The sequence below is a fragment of the Felis catus genome, chromosome B1 (genome assembly GCF_018350175.1).
Source record: "Felis catus isolate Fca126 chromosome B1, F.catus_Fca126_mat1.0, whole genome shotgun sequence".
Lineage (NCBI taxonomy): Eukaryota > Metazoa > Chordata > Mammalia > Carnivora > Felidae > Felis > Felis catus.
The window spans coordinates 191,591,756-191,617,467 of NC_058371.1; the positions used below are offsets into that span (position 1 = coordinate 191,591,756).

At 44.4% G+C, this 25,712-nt stretch overlaps 1 protein-coding gene across 3 annotated transcripts in view; it reads left to right on the forward strand.

The window, feature by feature from the left end:
* The window catches only part of FAM184B (family with sequence similarity 184 member B), a 156,983-nt gene that overhangs the window by 89,449 nt on the left and 41,822 nt on the right, over positions 1–25,712 (forward strand). For all 3 annotated transcript variants that reach the window (XM_019829717.3, XM_003985503.6, XM_045056555.1), the window contains 2 exons: positions 10,812–10,922; positions 14,969–15,076. In XM_019829717.3, coding sequence (XP_019685276.3) covers positions 10,812–10,922; positions 14,969–15,076 — 219 coding nt within the window. The remainder of the gene's footprint in view (positions 1–10,811; positions 10,923–14,968; positions 15,077–25,712) is intronic.

Here is a 25,712-nt window from a genome sequence, read left to right on the forward strand (position 1 = left end):
AACTTAAATCAAAAAGGCCCTGTCTTGAGGTGCCTGGGTGGCTTAGTTGGTTGAACATTCGACTCTTGGTTTCAGCTCAGGTCATGATCTTCCTATTTATGAGATCCAGCCCCAGCTGGCAGTGTAGTGCCTGCTTGGGTTTCTCTCTCACTCTCTCTCTACCCTGCCATGCTCATGTTCTTTCTCTCTCTCTCTCTCAAAACAAATACATAAACATTAAAGGGAAAAAGGCCCTGTCTTACTAGTGTCCTCATCCTAGGCTTCATCCCACCCAACACCACTCCCCACCCTCTAGAGGGAACCTGACCGGGTTTCCAGCCCAGGATGGATTGGCTGGCTCTGTCGGTGGGCTGGTGTGCTCCACTGATGTGAGACACACGTTCCCCTCCCCACCTAGTCCCCCCAATTTCCGGCTTGAGGATGACCTCTGCCCTCATTCCCATTATCAGAATATAGCTACACAGGAAGAATAGCGTGGCGGTCAGCCCACCTGGAAACCCCAAAGGTCAGTGTCTCCTTCCTCCACATCAGCTTGGGGCAACCTTGAGGTCCTCCCATACTCCCCTGGACACTCTCTCAGAGAAGTGAACTCCAGGATCAAGGGTCTCATGGCGGGTTTTCCCTCCAGGCAACCACCCAAGGCCATTCCGAGGCATGGCCCCAGCTGGGACCCCCAAAAGCCTGCCTCCCGGCATGTTCCCTCTTGCTCAGGTTGGCCAAGGCTAGCCTCTCCACTTGAACTGAAGAACCCAGGTGGCATAGGATCAGACAGTTCAACCCAAATCCATCTACAACCAGATCACCTGCCTACATGCCCCATCATGTCTGGCCCAACAGACGGAGGAGTACATTCATTCAGGGCTAATGAAAACGTATCTTTGGGAAATTCTTTTACTGAAAATAACCCTGAAGTTTTCCTGCAAGGAAGTGGGGGTTTTTTTGATTGTAGGTGATGGTCCGAGCCACACTCTCAAAGTCAGGCATTTCGGTTCCACGAGAGAAAACTAAAGATGAGCTCACCCTGCTCGCGCCACACTCCTCAGCCGGACCGCAGCCGGAGTGCTGACTGTAGGGTGGCAGGCTGAGGGGGTGGCTTGGGGCAGCTGCAGCGTTACTGAGGGAACAGAGTTCTCTGGGTGTCACAGGACAGTCAGCCCGAAGGGAGCATGGCAGCACAGCACCTGCAGAAGCCTTTGTAGACGTCTGCTTTCCACTGTGAAAATGAAGGAAACACCTTGGGACAAAGGTGCACAAATCCACAGAGATAGTCCCCCTGACTCCCCGTTAGCAGGTGGCCCCATTCTCCCACTTGCTCATGCCCCAAACCAAAGTGTCCTCCCTCCTCCCTCCTCCCAGCGCATCTGTCACCCCAGCTGAGCTCCTGTGCACCTGGCTGCTGGCTGTTGTTCTTTCCCCAGGAGACTGACCAATGACTACGTATATTCACTGCATCCTGCCTGGCCATGTTTGGACTTCTAGCTTCCAGGGCACATGCTTCTCACTCTGCCTGACCCTGGGGAGCCCCCCCCCCCACCAAGCCTGTGTGTCACCCCCTCCTTTGCTGGCCACCTCCCCTGAAGTGATCTTCCCCATCTCCATGCTTCTGGGCCTCCTGGGGACCCCCCCCTGAGAATCCCCACTTAGAGGACCTCCCCCCACAAACTAGCCCAGTGCCCAGCCCGGTCCCTCCATCCCCTGAGCTCACACACTGGCCCCAGTTGGCTTTTAGAGCCACTGTGATTGCTTTGCTTGATTGTAGTCCATCTCCTAGAATGTGAACTTGGTGGGCCCGGGGACTGAACCCCTCAATCTAGTCGGTGCCCAGTAGGTATTTTGCACTAACAAATGCATTGTTCTTTAGGACAGGTTATATTTAAATAAACAGTCGAACTCAATATAGTGCTATGTGGTAGAGAGTAATATTTGAACAAATGTTTATTTAGCACCTATGCCTTAAAGCACTGTGCCAGTGAACAGGACAGGGTACGCCCCTGGACGCAGTGCGGGCCTGCTCTGTAGTTGGGTGAACTGAAATTGAATGCAAATAGAGACACGCAGCTCCTGGCCAGATGGAGCCTCGAGACAGAGGGACGATGGGGTTGGGTGGGATGAAGCCACAGCTCCAAGGGGCCCGCGGTCACACATGTTAGGCACCTTCCGGGCTCTGGGGACTTCAAACAGACATGGAGGAGGTACCTGCTTGCCTGCCTTCCAGCCCAGCTCCTCAGGGCAGCAGGGCTGGCACAGCGAGGTGGCCGGCTTTTGCCCTCGTGTCCCTCTTACTGACTCTGTGTGCCGCCCCCAGCTTTTACATTTCTGGCCCCTGCAGCCTCTATTAGTAATTTTTAGTTGGATGCTGGACATTCAGAATGTTAACTTGTTGGGTCGCCTGGGTGGCTCAGTCGGTTAAGGGTCGTACTTTGACTCAGGTCATGATCTCACGGCTTGTGAGTTTAAGCCCCACATCGGGCTCAGTGCTGACAGTACAGAACCTGGAGTCTGCTTTGAATTCTGTCTCTTGTCTCTGTCTCTCTCTGCCCCTCCCCCACTCATGCATTTTCTCTCTCTCTCTCTCTCTCTCTCTCTCTCTCTCTCTCTCTCTCAAATATGAACAAATAAATAAAAAAGAATGTTAACTTGTTGGAAGTATGGATTTTTTAAAGCATCCTTTTATGAGTGCTAAATGTTTTGGCAAGCCGAGAAATTAAATTACTTGTGAATCAGCCGCATCTTTTCCAGACATTTTTTTTTCATTGTGATCAAATGCATATAACAGAAAATTTACCATCTTTCCTGACTTATTTTTAAGCTTTGTTAGGATGAGTTTAGAGTAGGGTTTGCACTAGTGCTGCTCCAACCCTACTACTGAAGGGTGACCCTTTATAGAGCCACATGCCCCACGTATTGATTAATATTGGTGTCATGGTGATCACTAATGGTGGCTCAGAGTGACTTAGGTCACTTAGGTGTCTTAGGTTTTGTACTGACTGACTCTTTCATGGGCTTTACTATAAGTGCATTCCAAATCATAATTTTTCTTCCTGAAAAACAGTTAATACGTTTTCCTTTAAAACCCCTGTTGAAAGGTCTGTTTAGTAATTTTCTGTGGTTGCTCATTTATTGTTCCCATTACAGTGGCTCCTTCCTGTGTCTTTTTTTAAAAATTACCTGTAATTGTGGACAATCTACACAAGGAAGCAGAAGATGGGTGTGAGTCCTGCTTCTACCTTATGGGATTTCTTCCATGTGAAATGGATGTACTAAAGCTTTTTCCCTGCGTACCATGAGAGTTCAGTGAGAACAGAGTTTCTGGAAGTGCTCTGTGAATTCTGTAAATTAATGGCTCATGGAACCCTGTTCCAGGTATGGATAGGAAGCTGCAATTTTTAGATTTGAAAGCACTAGTCTCCTTTTTCCTCATGTTCATATCCTAGTAGTTGTTTATCCTCTTTGCCTAGCTGGGAGGACATTAAAATTTCCTGCTGAAATCCTCAGGTTCACTTTGGCCTGAACTGGCTATGGGGATGCTTTCTTTCCAATCTGTGTTCTGGAGGCAACCCAGAACCATTCATCTTCTGACAGTAAGTCTCATTATTCAGCACCTAAAATGAAGCTTACTGAAATATCTCCAAAAATTATTAATGAAATCAGCTATTTCCATCTGTGGGGACATTTTTTTCCACTTTAGGTCCATTTGTCAAGGTGACAACTGAAGCTGTGATTGATTACATGGACCCTGGGAAGGTGGGCTGCATAAAATTAGAAATAGCCATTGCTTTCTGCTAAGAATCTTTCTCACAGGAGTCTACACTGTCGTTGTAGTGAACATGCTTTGGCAGAGTCAGTATCTGCACCAGGAAGCATGTTAAACAAAACTTTTCAACAAAAGCTTCACTGACTGAGAAGTTAATGAAGTAAAAAAAAAAAAAGAGAGAGAAAACAAAAACTTTGCTGGGGGGATGGCTTTGTTTCTGATGGTTCTTGGGACAAAAGGATAATTTATATATTTTTTTTGCAAGTGATCTCTCCGAACAACAAGCCATGCAAGAGGGATCATAGATTCACTGAAGAGACTGTACGCATGCTAAGTGTCCACCTCATGTGACCTTATAATCTAATCACTTCCCTCTTTTCTTCTAAGTGACTGACCCCAGGGCCACTGGCCTGACCTGGACTTGGCCCCACAGGAAGTGCAAAATGTGTCCTCCAGGTGATCAATAGCAGCATCTTTTTAGATGCCCGAGTCAGAAACCCAGGAGTCAGACATGACTTCTCTTTCATGCATTACATTCAGCCAGTCATCAAGCCCATGTCGTCCACTCCTTTGATGGCCCTGAAATATATCCATTTCCTTCCATCCTCGGTGGTAGCACAATGATCCAGTCACCCACCATTTTCTGCCAGACCATGCGATGATCTCCTTACTGGTCTCCCTGTGTCCCCTCTCCCACTTCCTTGAACCCAGTCTCCATTCCAGAGGGGATCTTCTGAAAACTCAGCCTTGGTTTCAAACTCTCCAAAGGCCCTCTATCATCTTCACAGTGTAGTTCAAATTCCTTATGTGGCTTTTTAAGACCCTACATCACTGGACTCCTGTTTGACTCTCTTGCTTCCTCCCACACCTCTCCCCGGTTTAATTCTGCCTTCCAGCCTTTTAGGTCCTCATTCATGACAAATCCTTTCCCTTCTTGGCCTTAATGCATAGCTCTTCCTTGATGGGGAACACTCCCCCACCAACTCCCAAATTCATCTGTCTCATTTTGCCTTGTTTTTGCTGATCCTATTGGTCTTGGCTTAAATATTGATCTTTCTAGAAGCTGTCACTTGCCTGGCCTAGTGTTTGGTACGTGGTCCCCTCTGTACCTACCTTAGCTTGGCTGTTACTACACTTCATTGTAATCACCTATTTGCTACTTGTTTTCCCCACTGGGATACCCTGTTCACTACTACCTCCAGTGGTGTGTTAGAGTCAACTTGTACTGACTCCTAAGAGACAATTGTTACATCTTTTCCCAATTCTGTGTTCAGTGACATCATGGCAGTAGCTTGAAATTGGCCACAGTAGGAGTACTTATGCCACAGAAATTAACAAATGCTACAAATCAAATTGATTGATTGTTTGGTTGGAAGCCAGCTAAACATTTACCAGTACATAGTCACTATATCTCTAGCCTCTTCAATACTTGGCCTGTAATAGACATTCAGTTAATTTTGGTTGGTTGAATGAATGAATGATAGGTTTCCATTTAACCCCAGGTCATCCCCCATCACATAAGCCTTTGCCTCTCCACATTCCCATATGTCAGCTCAAGTGCTGACACTCCTTGGAAACAGAACAAGGCTCCAGTTTCTGAAGACTGGACTTCCAGCTTCTTCACCCTGCTTTGGGGAGCATCTGGGGCCTGCCCACAGGACCTCCCTCAGCTTTGCTGTAGCAGAAGTAGGATGGCCTTTAAGTCAGGCGTTTGCCTGTGGTGCATGCCACATTTCCCTTAGGATGGCGGGGAAGAAGTGCAGCCAAGCAGCCAGCCTTCCCTGAGTTCAAACTTTGACTTCTCCACTTACTGGCTGCACACCCTTGGGCAAATCACTTAACCTCTTAGAGCTTCATTTCTTCATTATACAATGACCATTAACACTGGTACCCAGTTGATAGGGTTTTCATAAGGATCAAGGTGATTATTTGTGTAAAGGAGCAGCAGATGGCATGCACTCGGTAAATGTCAGCTGCTATCACTATGGCCATCTCTCAATGAGAGCATAAAGGTCTGTAATCAATTGACAGCATAGAAGAACTACACTCCATGTAGCTCTCAGATACTGTAACCTCAACTTCATGGGAAATTCTTGAATGTCCCAGGGCTCAGTTCTTGAATCTCTCCTACTTTTCCTTTTTATTCTCTCTCTAGCATTTTCATCCAAATACATGGCGTAATACATTCTGTATGCTGACTCCCAAATGCATACCTGCAATCCAGAACTCTCCCCTGATTTCCAGACCCATGTGTCCACCTGCACACAGGACATCTAACAGAGGTCTCAAACTCAACAGGTCCCCAACGAGCTCCTCTTGCTGACCGTAAACCTGCTTCCTTGTTTGTGTTAATGGTGGCACCATCCTCCTCCACCCCGCTCAGGTTAGAAACCCTGGTGTTGTCCGTGACTCCTCCCTTTTCAGCAGGTCCTTGCAGCGAACACTGAGAAATCATCCGTGGTTCTATGCCCGTCACCAGCCACACTGCTGCCTCAGTCCGGCCCCCTTCTGCTCCTGCCTTGGTTACTGTAGCAGCCTCCATGCTGGCCTGCCTGCTGCCCCGCCTGCCCCGTCCCCCCTTCAGTCTGCCCTCAAGACAGAAACCAAATGACCGTGTTAACGCCGAATCATCTCACTCCACTTTCCAGCTGTTGGCTGGCCTTCATCTTACTCATCTGTCTCTACCACAACGGATGAGGCTTCCTGTGGTCTCCCCCGTGTCCTCTAACCTCATTGCCCACCCCTTCCCCCCTTGGTCATTCCACTCCAGCCAAGTGGCCTCCTGTCTGCGCTTAGAACATGCCAGGGTGTGTGCAGGTCCAGGAGGGCTCACACCAAGACATCTCATTGGTTAGCCTCCTCACTTAACACAAGCCTTTACTCCAGAGTCATTTCTCCTGAGGACTTCTTTGGCCAACCTATGTGAACTGAACCCAACCCCTCGACCTTCCATAGCCCCCTTTCCTGCTTTGTTATTTCTCCTTGGCACTTGTCACCATACAACATAGTGTATACTATGTTGAGCCTATTGACTTTGATGCCTGTCTCTTTTATGCCAATGTAAGTTCCTGGTGAGTAGGTGTTTCTTCCGTTTTTTTTTTTTTTTCTTTTTGAGTGTGTGTGTGGGAGAGAGAGAGAGAATAAAGGGGGAAGAGGAATAAAGAGAGAAAATATTATGTGGATGTGGAGCCCCATGCGGGGTGCGTCCAAATGTTTCATCTGTTTTTATCCCCAGCTCTGAGAACAGTGCTTGACACATGGTAGGTTTCAGTAAGTATTTGTTGAATGAATGATCTGTTTTCTACTTATAAAGACCAGCTAAGAGGAACAGAATATTTCCTCCACTGCCTCAAAATAAGCTAAATTGGAAATACTATACATCTGTCAGAATAAGAGTAGTACTTCTTATTTATGGGTCCCTCACTACTTATTTATCCACCCCTCACCTGCTGGCACTGTGCTGGGCATGGAAGGAACACACTGAGTCACAGAGAAGTTAGGAAATGTGCTCCAGATCACATAGATAAAAGGCTGTGCCACTCACATGGTCTCCAGAATGTTCCTCTACCTGGATCTTCTATGTGAGGTTGTCAGTCTATGGTGAGAAACTGTGGAGGAAGCAACCCTGTGAGCCTCATCATTTTGACTAAAGTATGGAAGCTATTGAGAAGACCACAGGAAAACTTTGTTCTGATTTTAATATTTCCCTGCATCTGAGAATGTAGTTGGCTTCTTGACTTATGGAACACTGAGAGTTGTGTCATTAATGAGCATTCTCTTTTCTCATTTGACACTACAAAACTTAAACCTGGGTGTCTACCATGCCCTCTCCAATATAGGTCAGGTTTTGGGTATGGTCTTCACATTTGTTTTCTTTTGACCTGCGTATGTATCTCTAATTTCTATTTTTCTGAAGTATTTTATGATTAAGTTTCTTTTTTTTAACTTGAAGTAGAATTTAATAACTTTGCAGTTATTTCCTTTAAATAATATTAAAAGCTGAGCTGAGGTACAAAATTAAATTGGTGCCAGGAATGAAGTAGTGGTTTATATAAAATGCTGCTGACTCTGGACTTGCTCATCCCAGCAACTTTTTTAAAAATGAATTATTAAAAAAAATTTTAATTCCAATATAGTTAACATACAGTGTTGTATTAGTTTCAGGATACAATATAGTAATTCAGCAATTCTATACATTACTCGGTGCTTATCATAATAAATGTAGTCTTAATCTCCTTCACCTATTTCACCCATCCCCCCACCCACCTCCTCTGGTAACCATCACTTTGTTGTCTATAGTTAAGAGTCTGTTTTTTGGTTTGTCTCTCTCTCTCTCTCTTTTTTTTTTTTTTTTTGTATATTTGTTTTGTTTCTTAAATTCCACATATGAGTGAAGTCATGGCCATTCTGACTTATTGCACTTAATATTATACTCTCTAGATCCATCAATATTGCTGCAAATGGCAAGATTTCATTCTTTTCTATGGCTGAGTTTTATATATATATATATATATATATATATATATATACACACACACACACACACATATACATACATATGTATATACATACAGCACATCTTCTTTATCCATTCAACTATTAATGGACACATGGATGCTTCCATAATTTGGCTATTTTTTAAGTTTATTTATTTATTCTTGAGAGACAGAGAGACAAGTGGGGGAGAGTCGGAGAGAGGGGGAGACAGAGAATCCCAAGCAGGCTCCATGCTGTCAGAGCAGAGCCTAATGTGGGACTCAAACCCATGAAACTGTGATATCATGACCTGACCCTAAACCAAGAGTCAAACGCTTAACTAACTGAGCCACCCAGGTGCCCCATTTTGGATCTTTTAATTAATGTTGCAATAAACATAGGGGTGCATGTATCCATTTGAATTGGTGTTTTTTACTCTTTGGCTAAATACCTAGGTGGAATTACTAGATCATATGGCAATTCTATTTTTAATTTTTTTGATGCACCTCCATGCTGTTTTCCACAGTGGCCACACCACCAGTTTGCAGTCCCACCAACAGTACACAAGGGTTCATTTTTTCCCCACATCTTCAGCAACACTTGTTGTTTCTTGTGCATTTTTTAAATCATTCTGACAGGTATGAGGTGGTATCTCATTGTGGTTTTGATCTGCATTTCCCTGATGATGAGTGATGCTGAGCATCTTTTCATGTGTCTGTCAGTCATCTGTGTGTCATCTTTGGAGAAATATTTGTTCATGTCTTCTCATTTTTTTTAAGTTTATTTATTTATTTTTGAAAGAGAGCACAAGCAGGGGAGGGGCAGAGATAGAGAGAGACACACAGAATCCCAAGCAGGCTCCAGGCTCTGAGCTGTCAGTGCAGAGCCCAACGTGGGGCTCTAACTCACTAACCATGAGATCATGACTTGAGCCAAAGTCAGATGCTTAACCAACTGAACCACCCAGCTGCCCCTCTTCTTCCCATTTAAAAAAAATTTTTTAACATTTTGTTTTATTTTTTGAGAGACAGAGGACAAGCAGGGTAGGGGAAGAGAGAGAGGGAGACACAGAATCCAAAGCAGGCTCCAGGCTCTGAGCTGTCAGCACAGAGTGCAATGCAGAGCTCAAACCCACAAACACAAGATCATGACCTGAGCTGACGTCGGATGGTCAACCCACTGAGCCACCCAGGCACCTCTCTTCTTCCCATTGTTTAAATAGATTATTTGGGGGTGTTTTTGGTGTTGAGTTGTATGTTCTTTATATATTTTGGATACTAACTCTTTATTAGATATGTCATTTGCAAATGTCTTCTCCCATTCACTAGGTTATCTTTTAGTCTTGTTGATTGTTTCCTTTGCTGTGCAATAGCTTTTTGTTTTCGTTTTGAATTTTTTTAATGTTTATTTATTTTTGAGACAGAGAGACAGAGCATGAGTGGGGGAGGGGCAGAGAGAGGGAGACACAGAATCTGAAGCAGGTTCCAGGCTCTGAGCTGTCAGCCAAGAGCCCAACATGGGACTCAAACTCACAAACCATGAGATCATGACCTGAGCTGAAGTTGGACGCTCAACCAGCTGAGCCACCCAGGTGCTCTTACTCATCTGCTCCAGTAGCTTTTTGCTTTGATTTAATACCAGTAGTTTATTTTGCTTTTGTTTCCCTTGCCTCAGGAGACATATCTAGAAAAATGTTGCTACAGTAGATGTCAGAGAAATTACTGCCTGTGTTTTCTTCTAGGATATTTATGGCTTCAGGTCTCACACTTAGGTCTTTAATCCATTTTGAATTTATTTTTGTGTATGGTATAAGAAAGTGGTCCAGTTTCAGTCTTTTGCATCTAGATGTACAGTTTTTACAACTCCATTTGTTAAAGGGATGGTTTTTTTTTCCCATTGCACATTCTTGCCTCCTTTGTCAAGGATTAGTTGACCATACAATTCTGGGTTTATTTCCGGCCTCTCTATTCTGTTTTGTGCCAGTGCCATACTGTTTTGATTACTATAGCTTTCTAGTATATCTTGGAATCTGGGATTGTGATACCTCCAGTTTTCTTTTTCTTTTTCAAGATTACTTTGGTGATTTGCGGTCTTTCATGGCTCCATGCAAATTTTAGGATTATTTGTTCTAGTTTTGTAAAAAATGCTGTCAGTATTTTGATAAAAATTGCATTAAATATGTAGATTGCTTTGGGTAGTATTGACATTTTAGCAATATTGGTTCTCCAAATTCATGAGCATGGAATATATTTACATTTGTTTATGTCATCCTCAATTTCTTTCATTAGTGTTTTATAGTTTTCAGAGTACAGGACTTCCATCTCATTGGTAAAATTCATACCTAGGTATTTTATTTTGTGGGGTACAATTGTAAATGGGATTGTTTTCTGAATTTCTCTTTCTGCTGCTTCACTATTAGTGTATAGAAATGCAACATATTTCTATGTATTGATTTTGCATCCTGTGACCTTCATTGTAAGCTTCTTTGAACTCTTTTGGGAATAGGGCAGGGTGTGAATAGGTACATGTCCTGTCCATGCATTCGTGACTTGTGTGGATAACTCTACTAATCATCATTTAGGAAGTAGAAGCACAGTTGGAGGAAGTGAAGAAGAAATCAGAAAATGAAATCAAGCAGCTGGAAGAAGAGAAAGCAGCCCTAAATGTGAAGCTCCAGAATTCTCTGCTCGAGGTAAATCCTGAGTTAATGCAGTGCTTGGGAGTGATGGTTCTGGGTGGGAGTCTTGGTTAACTGAGATGCCAGGAATCTCAGAAAACTGGCCCGACTTCTGTATGTTCAGCATCCTCAGCAGAAAGGAAAGGACTTCAGCCTGACAAGAAATATGTCTCAGGAGGCATAAATTTAGCTGCAAGTAACAGAGAGCCTGATTTATGGAGGCTTAACAAAGAGGCGTTTAATGTCTCACATAAAAGCAGGAGGCAGGAGGCTTCTGGGGTTGATTCTGTGGCTAAATTATATCAGGCCGGGTACATCTGAGATTCCCATAGTCCTGCCTCCTCCTGGGCTCTGTCCTCACTTTCAGGAGTATTAGGTGCTTTGCCTTCATGGGCTACTTCCTCTACTGGAAAAGATATCAAAAAGCATATTTTATGACTACATTGGTATGAAGATGAATATAGCCAAGCTATATTTTTACCTTCTGACTTTAAAAGAAATTAAAACATTGTCGTGGCCCCTAAAGTATTGTGGGCCCTAGGCCCTGTGCCCTCTATGTCTAATGGAGAAATTAGCTCAGATTCCCCCAGACTGGGAAAATGACTGTCACTGCTTCATTGTTGAGCCCAAATTTACACCAAGAAATGGGGAGAGGCAGTGAAGACCAGGCCTGTCCACTTCATCAGGAAACCACCAGTCTCCACAGAGGGCTCCCACTGACTCTTCCTCCCACTGGTAATGTCTGCATCACGTGACCAGCCTGGGAAGCGAGAGTGGAGGCAGGGAAGGGAGAAAGGGGTAGAGAATGCCTGTAGACCAGCTGAACATCACAGTTTGCTTGGTGGGGAAGTCCACCTACCCAGACCACCCAGAAACCAACGTCAAAGTTTAAAAGACCGTTGACCATGTTATGGTGGGGGAAGAACTCTTGGGAGGGCCTGGAAACAGGCTTCATTCTTTTTTTTTTTTAATGTTTATTTATTTTGAGAGAAAGAGAGAGCATGAGCGGGGGAGGGGAAGAGAGAGAGAGGGAGAGAGAGAACCCCAAGCAGGTTCCATGGTGTCAGCACAGAGCCCCACGCGAGGCTGAATCTCACAAACTGTGAGATCGTGACCTGAGTCGAAATCAGGAGTCGGACGTTTAACTGACTGAGCCACCCAGGTGCCCCCCGGCTTCATTCTTGAGCCTAATTAGACCCTCAAAAAATGTAAAGAGGTTTCCTTACTTCCCCTGCCCTCCTTCACACATTCCAGATGAGCCCTGAGTCCACCATCCCCTCAGGAGCCCATGAAATTGGTTCCTCAGCCCTGATCGAGCACTACAACCTCCTAGAGGGGTTTTGAGAATATAGAAGCCGTGTGCAAAATAGTCTGGATTGTTTAAGGATACCTCTAATGGAGTTCGGTCTGGAGACATGCATGGTGAGAGAAGAAAACCTGAACTGGTGGTTATTTCTAGAAGGGAGAGGGGGTGGTAGATCAGGGAGAAGCTCAGGGGCCTGCAGCGGTGTCTGTGATGTGTCCTCCCTTCAGCTGAGTGATGAAGGGAGAAAAACATATTCGGTTTTTCTATGTCACAAGTTATCATTTTTCTAAAAGGTGAACGTGCCAAGCCTTGAACTTGTTATATCAGGGGCTCTGGAGGAGAGGTTCTGGTGGGAAGTCTCTGCTCCGGAGGCTTTGGTTCCACCTCAGCCCCAGTTGGCTGCACAGCAAAGATGCCCGTTTCGCTCTCACTCCTCTCTCCCTCCCTTCTGAGTTATACTGCCGATCTTTACACCGGATCTGGACTACTCTGTGCTGCAGAACTTAGGGAGGCTTCAGCCCAGTTATCCTTCTGACATGGGACCCTGGGGTCACCACCTGATGATTTCCCCGAATGCCCCTCAGAACCCCTCAAAAAATGACAAGAGTGAGTTTCGTCAAGTGCTTGCTTTAGTTCAGGTACTACCTGAGCAGTTTCCATATATCAACTTTTAGTCCTCACAACTGCCACACAGTAGGTGCTGTTGTGATCTGTGGTTTACGGATGAGTTAACTGAGGCACAGAGATGGTAAGTCACTTCCTCAAAGTCACACAGGTAATGAGTAGTGGGTCTCAGATTCCAACCCAGGTTATGCGGCTCTGAAGACCCCACTCTTAACCGTTATGCTAACACTATGTGCAGCACAATATGCCGTGTCTCTGATGCCCCAGGATCACTCAGGACATGAGTATCTGCAGATGGCTGGTGTGACCCAGAGGCTGACCTTGACAAAGTGCCTGCCCGTCACCCTCCATTCCTTCCACGGCCTTGGTGGCGACATCATCTCTTCACCCGCTTACCAAAGCGAGAAATGGAAGCGTCAGCCCTGACCTCCTCCTCTCCTGCTCCTCCGTCCTCACCTACAGTCCCTGCCCTGCCCACCCTCACATCCACTCAGCTGTCAAGTCCCATGTGTCCTACCACTGAAGGCTCTCAGTCCCCCTCCCCTGTCTTTATCAGCCCCCCAGGATGGCTCACCTAGGCTCTGTTTTTCTTTACCTCTTATAGACATTATGGGAACAAGTGCATAGAACTCATTTGAGTATTTCATAAGCTTTAGCAAGATGTAGTGTAAGTAGTTTCATAATCTTCTTCTTCTTCTGTGATGTTGCCTGGAGTCTTGAAAGTCTTGGCCTGTATCTCCCTGCCTCTACCTTCTCCCTAGGCTGGCTAATTCCAGAACTAGCATTCTAAACCCCAGATATGCTCAAGGCCCCACTCCTCCTTCTCCCAAATCTTTTAATCGCCATGTTTTTCATAATTTGGGCCTAACCTAACTCTCCACCACTACCCCCCAGGACTCTGTTTTTTCCCATCCACTCCTTCATGCTGGGCCCCTGACATGGAACTTTCCTCCAATTCTCACACACATCGTACCTTCCCTCTGCCATTGTACCTACTATTCCTACCACCTGGAATGTCCTTTCTCACCCTGGCCATGGATGGACTCCTATTCATCCTTCAGTGCCCATAAAGCTGCCCTGGACTCCCCCCGGCAGAGTTTATTGCTGTAAATTCTCTGCAGTAGTATGTATCTCCCAGTAATTGTTGTGAGGTTTAGAGGAGTTTATACTGTCAAATGCTTAGGTCTGTTCCTGGCACAGAGCAAACTCACCATCAAGGGTACTATTATTAGTTTGTCTTCTGAATGTTGCTGTGATTATAAACATGTATCTGCCTCATCCATAAGATGACAACTCCTAGAAAGCATGGGCTATATTTTATTCTCTTACCATCTTGCTCTCACTCTGTCCCTCTCCCTTATCTCCTCATACCTGGCATGATGCCTGAGGAGGACTAGCTTTCCTACAAAGATTTGTTAGCAACATCTGAGTTTCCTGTATGGTTCTAGACCTTGTTCTTCCCAAAGTATAGAGCAGAGAAGCCAGTCTGTTTAATTGAGACTCTACACTTAATTGGTTAATAATAATCATCATAATTAAGGCTATACAATTTAATAGCACCTTCTAGCCACTGTTTCATTTTATTGGTATAATTCTTTTTTTTAATATTTATTTTGAGAGAAAGAGCAGGGGAGGGGGAGAGAGGAAAGAGAGAATCCCAAGCAGGCTCTGTGCTGTCAGCACAGAGCCCGACATGGGGATTGATCTCATGAACAGTAAGATGACCTGAGCCGAATTCAAGAGTCGGCCGCTTAACCAACTGAGCCTCCCAGGCACCCCTTATTGGTATAATTCTTAAATACTGTTCCTTTTCTTTACCAACTAACTTTTTAAAAAAGAAATAGAGTGACCTTCCAGGAATGGTATGAAAGCCAGTGAAAACCACCCTGCAGCTCTAGTATAAGTGTATTTATATAAATAATTTAAAAGGAAGTATAGGCTCATCTATTCCAGGAAGACGAAGCAACTTGCCAATTAGAAATGCCCTTTCCAGAAGCACATTTGGAATTTGTCTAATGGAGCACTGTCCCCAGAACTGACTGACCCAGGAGAATGGTTTCCCAGATTAATGACCCCATCAGGAGATGGGACTTTGTTTCCATTACCAAGCGTTTCTTTTCTTCCATTTTAGGTTTTAAGACTGGAAGAATTTATCCAACAGAATAAGGTACATCCCCGAAGAGGCAAAGAAAGGCCCCAGGAATTGGACAGCCAGCGCTGTAGTATTTTAGAGACCCAGGTAACCTCTGTTTTTTCTGCTTTAATTAAGGATATTTCTCTTCTTTCAGCACTTCATCGTCCCCAGTGACACATGCTGGCATTAAGAGGTTCTTTTATTTCCCCCCTCAGAGCTGCCAAAATGCCTGGAAAATAAAAAATCACCACAAAATCCATTTGCACAAACCGTGAAGAAAATAGAGTTCCAAGTAATTATGCATGTGGTTTGAAAAAGAACAAGGCTTGTCAGATGAAACCTTCTCTCCCTCTCTGAGAGCAGCTTGCCTGGTAGATAGAAGGGCACTCACCAAGAGCTGGCCTCCTGTTCTGCCCAGCAGGAAGCATAGTAATAATGCTGTCTGGCCATCCCCCACCCCACCCCCCCACCCCCCCCCCCCCCCCCCCCCGCCTCTGGCCTCTGTGGTATCAGTCACTCTCATACTAGCTCTTCCCCACGATGCTGCCCTTTCAGGGACTCTGCCCCAGGGCGGAAGCTGGTTCCTGTGTGTCCTCTGTCAGCTCATGATAAGCTATTTTATTTTCCTAGGGACGCCATGATGAATTACCACACACTTGGTGGCTTAAGCCACAGAAATGTGTTGTCTCACAGTTTTGGAGGGGAAACATCCCAAATCAAGGTGTCAGTAGGGTTGGTTCCTTCCTGAGGCTCTGAGGGAGAATCTCCTGCATGCCTCTCTACCAGCTTCTGATGGCTGCTGGCAATCTGTGGCACTTGTGGTTTGCAGATGCATCACCCCAAGCTCTGCCTCTGTCATCACGTGTGTCTATGCGTCTGGCTCTTCACGAAGGAAGACCTTCTTCTAAGGACCTTCTTCTAAGGACACCAGTTGTTGGGTTTAGGGCCCACCCTAATGCAGTTTGACCTCATTTTAACTAACTACATCCACAAAAGCTTATTTCCAAATAAGGTCACCTTAGTAGGTACTTGGGGCTAGGGTTTCAATATATCTCCCTGGGGGCACAATTTAATGCAAACCACAGGCACTCATTTAACATTTGTTGCATGATGTCAAAAACAGATAATTCCTGTGAAGTTAGTGTTTGAGCGCCCTGGCTTGGATGATCCTCTTGCTTCAGCTTTCCTGTTATTAACCTTCGCATCTGGAGCCATCAAAAGCCCACCACTGTAAAATTTTACTTATTACTGCCCTAAATTTTCAGTCCGCTTCATACTCCATGTGGGAAAACACATGTGAGTCTGAATCTCATTGTTTCACCTTCACCCATCTCTTATTCATCACATCCGTGTGCCTGAGTGTCTACAGAAACAGGCAGTTTCTCTTCCTCGACCTCAGACTTCCAGAGCTTGAGCCCTGATCCTGCCAACAGTCCCCTGGCTTGCCCCACTGGGATTGCTCATACTTAACCACGTATTCATCAAGGTAAAAATGAGCCTAAAATCTGGTGGATAAGGACTTGAATAACAACATTTGTATGGGAACTGGTCAGTTCTAGAGCACTGTCCCCATCTATGACTTCATTGGAGTTTTACAACAACCCTGTAATGTACTCATTTTACAGAGAAAGAAACTGAATGACAGAGCAGTTGGGTGACTTGCCCATGGTCACAGGCATCCAAGCAGCCAGGACAGAACAGAACTACTTGTCTATGGTTCTGATCCTCTACTCTCCTTGTGAAAGTATCAACACATGCCCAGACGCCTCCCAGATAAAACTGACCTCAACTCTGTCTTGGGGTTGAGAAGAGTGGCAAGGATTCCCTGTGTTTCCCTTTCTGACACCCAGAGACTGGGGGGAATCCTTGAGCAGCCCTCATTGCTCCCACATAAGCCTGTAGGAGAAAGCTGAAGGCACCTTCATCCATAGGGCTGGTCCTTCCTGATCTGGGGCTACCCATCCTTTCTGATGATGTCTTCCTGAGAAGTAGGCAGATATTTTCATTCTCCCGCAGTTTCTCAAGAACCAGCCTCATGAGAGAGCCTTCTGTTAGAAGAACTGCTAGCCCCAGGGACAGCTGAACTTCCCGCCAGCACACTGAGTAGTTTCTCAGAAAGACTCTTCCTCAAATATTTGAATATTTCTCAGCTCCTCACACTGACTGTGGCAGGGAGATCGGATGGAGTTGGCTGGGATCCGGAGTGAGGAGATTCCAGTGAAAATAAGGTTAATAAGCTCAGGAATATTGTGCATTGGCTGCATTTTCAGGGGACAATACACAAACATAGAAATTCTAGGTATGTTCCAGGACTGATGAATAAGGGCCAGAGCTGGTATGGCAGCTCAGGGTTTCTCTGCCTGATCCCCAGTCACTACCCACCAAGTGCCAATAGCATCTCCCCAATAAAAATGTCTCAGCCAAAAATGTCTCCAGATGTCATCAAGAGTCTCTTAGGGACAAAATTGCCCCCAGTTGAGAACCACTGATGTAGCTAAGAGCCCTGAAGAAGTTCAAAATCCAAGTGCATGTTGACAACCATGAATTGGTTCACCATGAAACTTGGCTCTCCTACCACCCTCCTTGGTCTAGAACATTGTCCCTTAACCCAGTTTCTAGAGAGTGGTATGTATCTCTCCTACATAGAATTGCCCATGGAACCTTGAAGAATACCAGTTCCATTTGGTTCAACTCTGCATGCACATTATTCATTCACTCCCCAGTCATTTGTGGAATAGCTAGGAGGTATCAGCCTCTGAGCTAGATGCTAGAGGAGAGAAAGATTCATAAATCAACAGTGTTAAGACTATGTGCACATTTAGAAATAGAATTAAACTTCTATTTAAATTTAATTTAAATTAAATTAAACTATGTTTTCTATTAAGCAACTATTATATACTTTACAGGTAGAGTTTGTTCTTTGAACTTATTTTCTTTTCAAATAATCAATCCATGTTTGTGGCACAGAATTTAAAAGGTATATAAAGGCATACTATGAAAAGGATCCCTCCTCCCCCCAGTTCCCTATCTTGTCTATCTGCTTGTCTATCTGCTCAGAGCTATACTGTGCGTATGCAAGCATAATTATGAGTATATTATTTTTTCTACAAATGGTAGCATACTGCCTTGTGCTCTACTTTTTGTACCTTAAAATTTCATAGAGAAAATTTTTTTTTAATTTTTTTTTTAACGTTTATTTATTTTTGAGACAGAGAGAGACAGAGCATGAACGGGGGAGGGGCAGAGAGAGAGGGAGACACAGAATCGGAAGCAGGCTCCAGGCTCTGAGCCATCAGCCCAGAGCCCGACGCGGGGCTGGAACTCAGGGACCGCGAGATCGTGACCTGAGCTGAAGTCGGACGCTTAACCGACTGAGCCACCCAGGCACCCCTCATAGAGAAAATTTAAGGAGATTGTAACACAGCAGTAAACCTCCATATCAACCTCATTTTTTTTAAAAAGAAAAACCGTAATATATTTAACCTTTCCCTTATGATAGATATTTTGGTTGTTTTTTCCATTACAGGGACTACTTCACTGGATAGCTCTGTAGTGGGATATAGTGTAGTATAGTGGTTAGGAAAGCTCACCCCTGAACCAGATGCTTGGGCTCTTATTGGCTAGAGAATCTCAGACAAATGATTTAGTCTCTTTGCTTAAGCTTCTTCATCTGTAAAATGGGGCAATGATACCATCCATCTCAGAGGGCTTTTGTGAGAACTGAATGAATTAATATATGTACAGTGTCAGAAAGTACCCAGCATGTGGAAATGCTCAGTAGGTGCCAACTCATGATTGCAGAACTTTCTGGCTCCAGTGGCATGTGATTTTTTAACTTTGATAGTTATGCCACATTGCCTTCCATTGATGGTGTCCCATGGCACACTCCCAATGGCAGCGCATGTGAGTGCATGTTTCCCCACAACTTGGCCAACACAGCACATTACAAAACTTTCTGAACGTGACCAGTCAGAGAAAATTTAGAATTTAGTTAAAATATTTTTGACAAGCCAACTATATGCCAGCCAAGGGAGTCGAAGCTTTGCTCAGGCTCTAGAGAGACAAAGTCCTAGAGATTCTCTCAGGCTGGTGCAGAGGATATGTTAGTGGCCCTCTGCTGTGCAGTGATAGCTTTCACTACACAGGAACCCGCAAGGGGCAGAGTCTGGAAGAGAAGGCTCAGAGGGGATTGAACCATCTGGCTGCTCATCCAGAGGTGGAAACAGGGACAGGACGCCACTTCCCCAAAGATATTCTTGCTGAACTGGGGGCTATAAAATTTAAGTTTGTTCAAGACTCAGGCATTCTGGGGTGTCTGACTGGCTCAGTTGGTTAAGCATCTGAGACTTCGGCTCAGGTCATGGTCTTGTAGTTCATGAGTTTGAGCTGCACATCAGACTCTGCACTGGTGGTGCGGAGCCTCCTTGGTATTCTCTCTTCCTCCCTCTCCCTCTCTCTCTCTCTCTCTCTCTCTCTCTCTGCCCCTTCCCTACTTAAATGTGTTCTCTCTCAAAATAAATAAATAAACTTAAAAAAATACTCAGGAGTTTTAGTTTAGGCCATTGGCTCTTCTGCCAAAGCAGAGCAGAGAGTCAAGAAGATATAAATAATAACGCCGATTGGGAATCGAGCTGTTTTCACTCCACTCCCAGAACATGCAGAGAGAGGGTTGCCAAGCCTGGGTGTGGCTCTGTCCCTGGGACAGTTAGCTGGGACTCTGCTGAAACTTTTGTCCTTGTCTCTCTTGTCAAGTCTCTTTGATTCTCTTAGATTCATAGTTGTATTCAGAAAACCATGTCAGTCTTGCTAATTCTGAAGGAAAACTTTCTTTTTTTTCTGGAAGACTCCTCTGTTGCCTGGGTCACAGTAAACTAGGGAAGATAAGGGAGAAGTTTTCATATTCTTGTGCCTATACCTCTCCAGAAGAGAAAGGAGAGTCATTTGTGGTAATTATTATTCAAGCCTTTTTTGACTCAACAAATATTTCTGTGTAGTGTCTGTGCAGGGCATGGGGGCTGGATGCTGGGGTAAATGAGATCCTCAGAGAGTTGGTCCTCAGAGAGTTCCATTGCAAGTGGAGGAAATAAATTTTTATTTAAATAATAACCCGGTATGAGAAATACTGTAATAATGGCAGGAAGATTCTTTGCAGCCAATATGGGAGAGGCAGGTTTCTGCCAAGGGGAGTCCAGGAAGATTCCACAGAGGAGTGACATCTGCTGCCATCTGCCTAGGACACTGAAAGTTGAAGATGACTTCATCGGCAAGGGGAAGGACCACAGTGAAAGGTCCCAAGTCGAAATCACCAAGACTGTTAGGAAGGGAGATGAGGGGTACTCCAACACTTTCCCAGGCCTGAGAAGTGTCCCCTGGTCACAGGAGGCCCTGTGCACTTTGCCGGGTAGCTGTCACCAAGTACCATAACTGGATCATATGAATCCAAGGGTGTCAGCTGTCCTGAGGGCGGGCAGACAAATAATCACTAAGCCCTTGAACAACTGCAGTGTCTTTGTGTGATGTGAGTAGAGGGGTCTGGTTCTATCTGACATGGAACAGGCAGGCTGCCCTGAAGAGTTACTCTGTGGAGAGATTCTTGGCTGAGAATCAGACTGAGATCTGCTGATCCTGGGAAGACAGCATAGGGAGGGCAACAGCTCCTGTGTGAGATTAGGACATGGATTCCACCCCAGTTGTACCCTAGACCTACTTGGGGACCTCAGGCAAATCCACAAACCTGAAATCAATTTCCTTATTAATCTGATAAGGCCCTGACTATGTGCCAAGAACTTGGTGCTTTACACAGTCACCCAACAACCCTAAAAGACAAGTGTCATTATTATGCTCATTCTGCAGGTAGGGAAACTGAGGCCCAAAGAGTAGCATCAGGGCCCATGATATCATTCCATACTGCTTCTCATTAGTAAAATGGTGGCTATAAGCCCTGCTTGGCTCCACACCCCAGGGACTTTGGTAATGAACAGAAGAATGCGTATGAAGGCGCTTTTCAAAACTGTTCAAGATTCTATAAATGTAAGGTGACTTTATAGTATCTATTACAGTCCCCTGTAATCATTTCAGCAAAACCCCATTGCATTAGGTGTTCTATTTTAAGATGTACATAATGCTACTTTTGAAAGATTGTCAACTGAACTTGAGGATGACTTTGAATATTCCCTTCCAGGAGATTTCCTGGGCGTGGGTGTTCCTTTAAAATAGAAACAATCCAGAAGAGGTTAGCTGCCTGGAAGATGAAAGATGAAGACCTAATGTGAACACAAGTTTAAAATAACCAGCTATTTGCTTGGGAGGAGTTGGGAGGAGACTTTTATGATGGATGGTTGCAGAAGAAGCAGAACTATTTATTTTTCTGGGCATACTTTATGCCCAGGCCACTTTGGCTCTGGACAGAGAGTGCTGGACTGAACCGGAGCCTGATGGGGAAACCAGGAGTGTGAATTAGGGGTGGATAACTTAGAATACACCAGGAGTGGCTCAGGGTCCTTCCTGGGAGGAACTCACTGAGACCCTAGGCAGATAACCAGGAAACGGGCAGCTGGAAAGTCTGTTCTATTTGAAGGTCAGAGAAGAACACACCATTGACATGAGTAGTGGTGGGCTTGAAAGCATTCATTCAGCCAACTGGTGATGTCCATGGTCATATCCATTTGTGAAATATTCCAATGGCACCCTAGTGCCTTTTGAATGATGTAGTTTGACTTCAAATGCCAGGCGCACAGATAAGGGGAGAGAGGGGGGAAATATTTTTGACATTTATATGGTCTATTGGTCCACACCCCACCTCCCTACACCCCCCCACCCCGCTACACCAAAAGTTTGCTGAAATCAAGAACTATGTGTTCTTAATCTTTACCCTTTCCAGTAGTTAATGTATCTGCCTGTGGCAGATGTTTAGCACCATCTCATACACAAATTGATACATGACATGACAACTGAATGAAGGGAATTAAGGGTACCATTTTGGGTCCTGATAGTTAAAGGTTGGATTAGGAACCCCATACAAAATTTGCCTTGGTTGGAGGATGATTTAGAAGAACACTGGGGTCCTTCTCCAATTACATGTGGAGGAAGAGGAGGATTCACCTTCCTCTTTGGGAAGGATGTCCCTGTCTCTGGCCCTAGGGGATGGAAAAAAAGCGAATAGACAAAAAGGATTACTGAGTTCACCTCCCTATTGATTAGGAAAACAGCTTTCATCTGTCAGGTTGATTTTGAGCATCTGTTTCACAGACAGTTCTCATATCACATTTGTACAATGTGGTTTGAACTCATACCCAGTTAAGTCCCAGTGCTGGCACCTGGCAATCTTCCCAACATGGTGATCACATGGAATCATGGCAGGGAGTGGGACAATCCAGGAGTACAGTCCTCATGCCACCCTCCAGGCTATGTGACCTGAGGCAAGTAGCTGGACTACTTCTCTGACCTCACATCCCCATCTGTAATGTAAGGATGGCAGTGTCTTTTCTGCCCACCTTACAGAGCCATAGGCATCCATCAGTTAATGTAGGGAAATAGAAAATGTGATGCAGCTGGGAACCGGTGCAGTCATCTGGGTGCATCATCAGCTCTTTATAGCGTTTTCCATTCTCTCCTGTTTCTGGACTCCTGCCCAGGATGCCTTTAAATATATCAGTTGTTGATAAGGTGGCCCAGAAATTACATCCTGCACATTCCCTTTCATGATCTTCACAATGGCTCAGTACATTTGAAATTCTTTTCATCTCTATAATAACTTTCGTGAGATATTTGTTCATTATTCATATTGCTTTAAGTGTCTTCTTTTTCCCTTGATCAGGCTTCATGTGTCTTTTCAAAAAGTCACCTTTCAGATGTGTTGGCTGGATCTCTTCTTTTCTATGTCGTTAATTTTGTCTTTCATATCTCTTTCCTTTTACTGACATGGGGTTTATTATGTTATTCTTTTTCTAACCTCTTGAATGTTTTCTAACAAATACATTTAAGGCTGTAAATTTCCCTGTAAAAATGTATGTCTTTAGCTGTATCCCATAGTTTACTTTTTAAAACTTACTTTCTGTTGCTTTCTAATTTTGTTGCGTTATTATCAGATCACGTGGTTTGTAGAACGTCAACACTCGGAACCATGGTGAGATTTCCCTGTAGACTGCTGTGGGGTCATTTTTAAAAGTAACCAATGTGATAGAAAAAAACCTATATTCTCATTTTAGTAACTTAAGTATACAGTTGACCCGTGGACAGTGTAGGGGTTAAGGATGTCAACTGCCCCACATGGTCAAAAATCCACATGTAACTTTTAACTTCCCCCAAAATGTAACTATTAATGACCTACTATTTACCAAGAAGCTTTACCAATATCATAAACAGTTGATTAACACATATTTTAAAATAAGCTATAGGAAAGAAAACGTTATTAAGAAAATCATAAGGAAGAGAAAATACATTTATAATACTGTACTAGATCGTGCTGAAAAAAAAATCCACGAATAAGTGGACCCTCACAGTTCAAATCTGTGTTGTTCAGGCATTGACTGTATGTTTGAATTGTAGCTCTGTGATATGTTCACTGTATGATCTTAGGGAACTTATGTATTCTCTCTTGCCTCAGTTTCATCACCTTTAAAATGGGATGATACTGCCCATCTCATAGTTGAGGGCCTGGCAACATGTAGTACCATGTAAATGTTAGCACTGATTAGTATTTCTTTTTTAGCTATTATGTTTGGGTTACTAACTTTGTTGTTCAAATATTCTATATCCTAGCTCATTTTGTCTACTTAATATATCAGTTTCTGAGAGGTGGTTATTAGATTCTCCCATTACAGTTACAAATGTGCTCATTTCTCCATACAGTTCTGAACATTTTGCCTTATGTTTTCAGATTTGATTGTTAGATGCCTACAGGTTCATTATTAGAGAGTTTTAGTGAACAATTCTTTTTACCAGGATAGATACCATGTTGAATTTAGCCACTTCATGTTTATCATGCTTACTGATACCATTAAGATTATTTCTGTCAATTTATTTTGTGCTTTCTATTTATCAACATTTCCTGATAACCTTCAGTTTTCCTTTAGAAACTTGGACTAATTAACTTTATCATTATCTATGTACTTATATTGTAGTATTATACTATTCTGATTTATTGTTGCATTTTACTGTGTAATTTTCCTTGGATTATATCGAACATGTATTTATAACAGGTGTCTCAAAAAGCTGTTTTGCTTAGACTGTGATATTAGCTCCTGGCCTTTGTAGAAATTAGATATCCAAGATCCTTTTAATGCCCCAGATACCTCATAGCGGGAGGCGAAGGTGGGTCTTTTAGCTTACAGTCCACGTGGAGGTTGTAAGCTGGTCAATGACAACATTTTTGAAAGTGCACAGCCAGGAACCAAACTCACCGGGCCCTGCAACTAATGGCATGTCAGCCAGCTGGAATTTAGTATCCCGTTACACACAATAAAGAAAAAAGATTCAGGCAAAGGAAAATGGCCATGCAGAATGTTCTCAGTTATTGGCTGTGGGATTTATAACATTTTAAAAACTGTATATGGGATTACTTTTACCTTCTAGGATGGGAGACAGAGAACACTCCCATAACTAACACAAAGCAGAAAAACTATTTTCTGTTTTATTTATTGCCGTGTCTCTGGAATAGTGTTCATCACCTAGTAAATGACCCATAAATATTTGTGAGCAATTTACAGTAGCAAAAAAGAAAAAAATTGTTATGGGAACTTCAAGAGCAGAGGATATAATTGCAGCAAAAGAGATTGTGAAGGCTTCATGGAGGAAGTGGCTGTTGAGTGGGGCTTTGGAAGGATAAGCATGATCTAGAGATTAAAGAAACAGAGTACTGGGGCGCCTGGGTGGCTCAGTCGGTTAAGCGTCCGACTTCAGCCAGGTCACGATCTCGCAGTCCGTGAGTTCGAGCCCTGCGTTGGGCTCTGGGCTGATGGCTGAGAGCCTGGAGCCTGCTTCCGATTCTGTCTCCCTCTCTCTCTGCCCCTCCCCCATTCATGCTCTGTCTCTCTCTGTCTCAAAAATAAATAAACGTTAAAAAAAATTAAAAAAAAAAAGAAACAGTGCTAGAAGTGATAGAAAATATGGGATTCATTTTGGGAAACAACATGGCATGACTGTGGGAGACATTCCATATTCGACTGTTGCATCTGTGCCCGGTGTTGGGCTTAAAGAGGGCCTACAGCAGGGCGGGCAGTCAGAAGGACAGAAGGACAGACGTGGAATGGGGAAGACCAAGGACGAATACAGCCCAGGAGGCTGAGCTGAAATGGTATCAGTTTCTGAGGCCGATGAGCCTCCAGCTCTGATGATTCTGGTGACCTGTAGGAGAATCCGGCATCCTTCATCATAGGGCTAAACATGCCCTGGGCCCAGGGTGTGAGAAGCTTATGGAGGGTCTGGTGAAGGTAGAGGAGCTGAGAGCCCCAAGCAGCCGAGGCCAACCAGCCGAGCCAGCAGATCGGCGACAACGTGCACCTACATCAAGCATCCAAGCATGAAAAGAAGCAGGCTGCTCCTTCACACCCATATTCCAGGTCTTAAGCAAAGTCACATGGCCCAGAATTATGCAGGGAAGGAAAACCTGGAAAAGGTAGTTTTGGCTTAGCTAAGGACCCAGACAGGGTTTTGAAAGTTTGGGTGTGGGAGGCAGAGGGAACTCTTACTCTCCAATGGGCCACCACCTCCGGGCACCCCTGAACACGCCCACCCAGGTAGA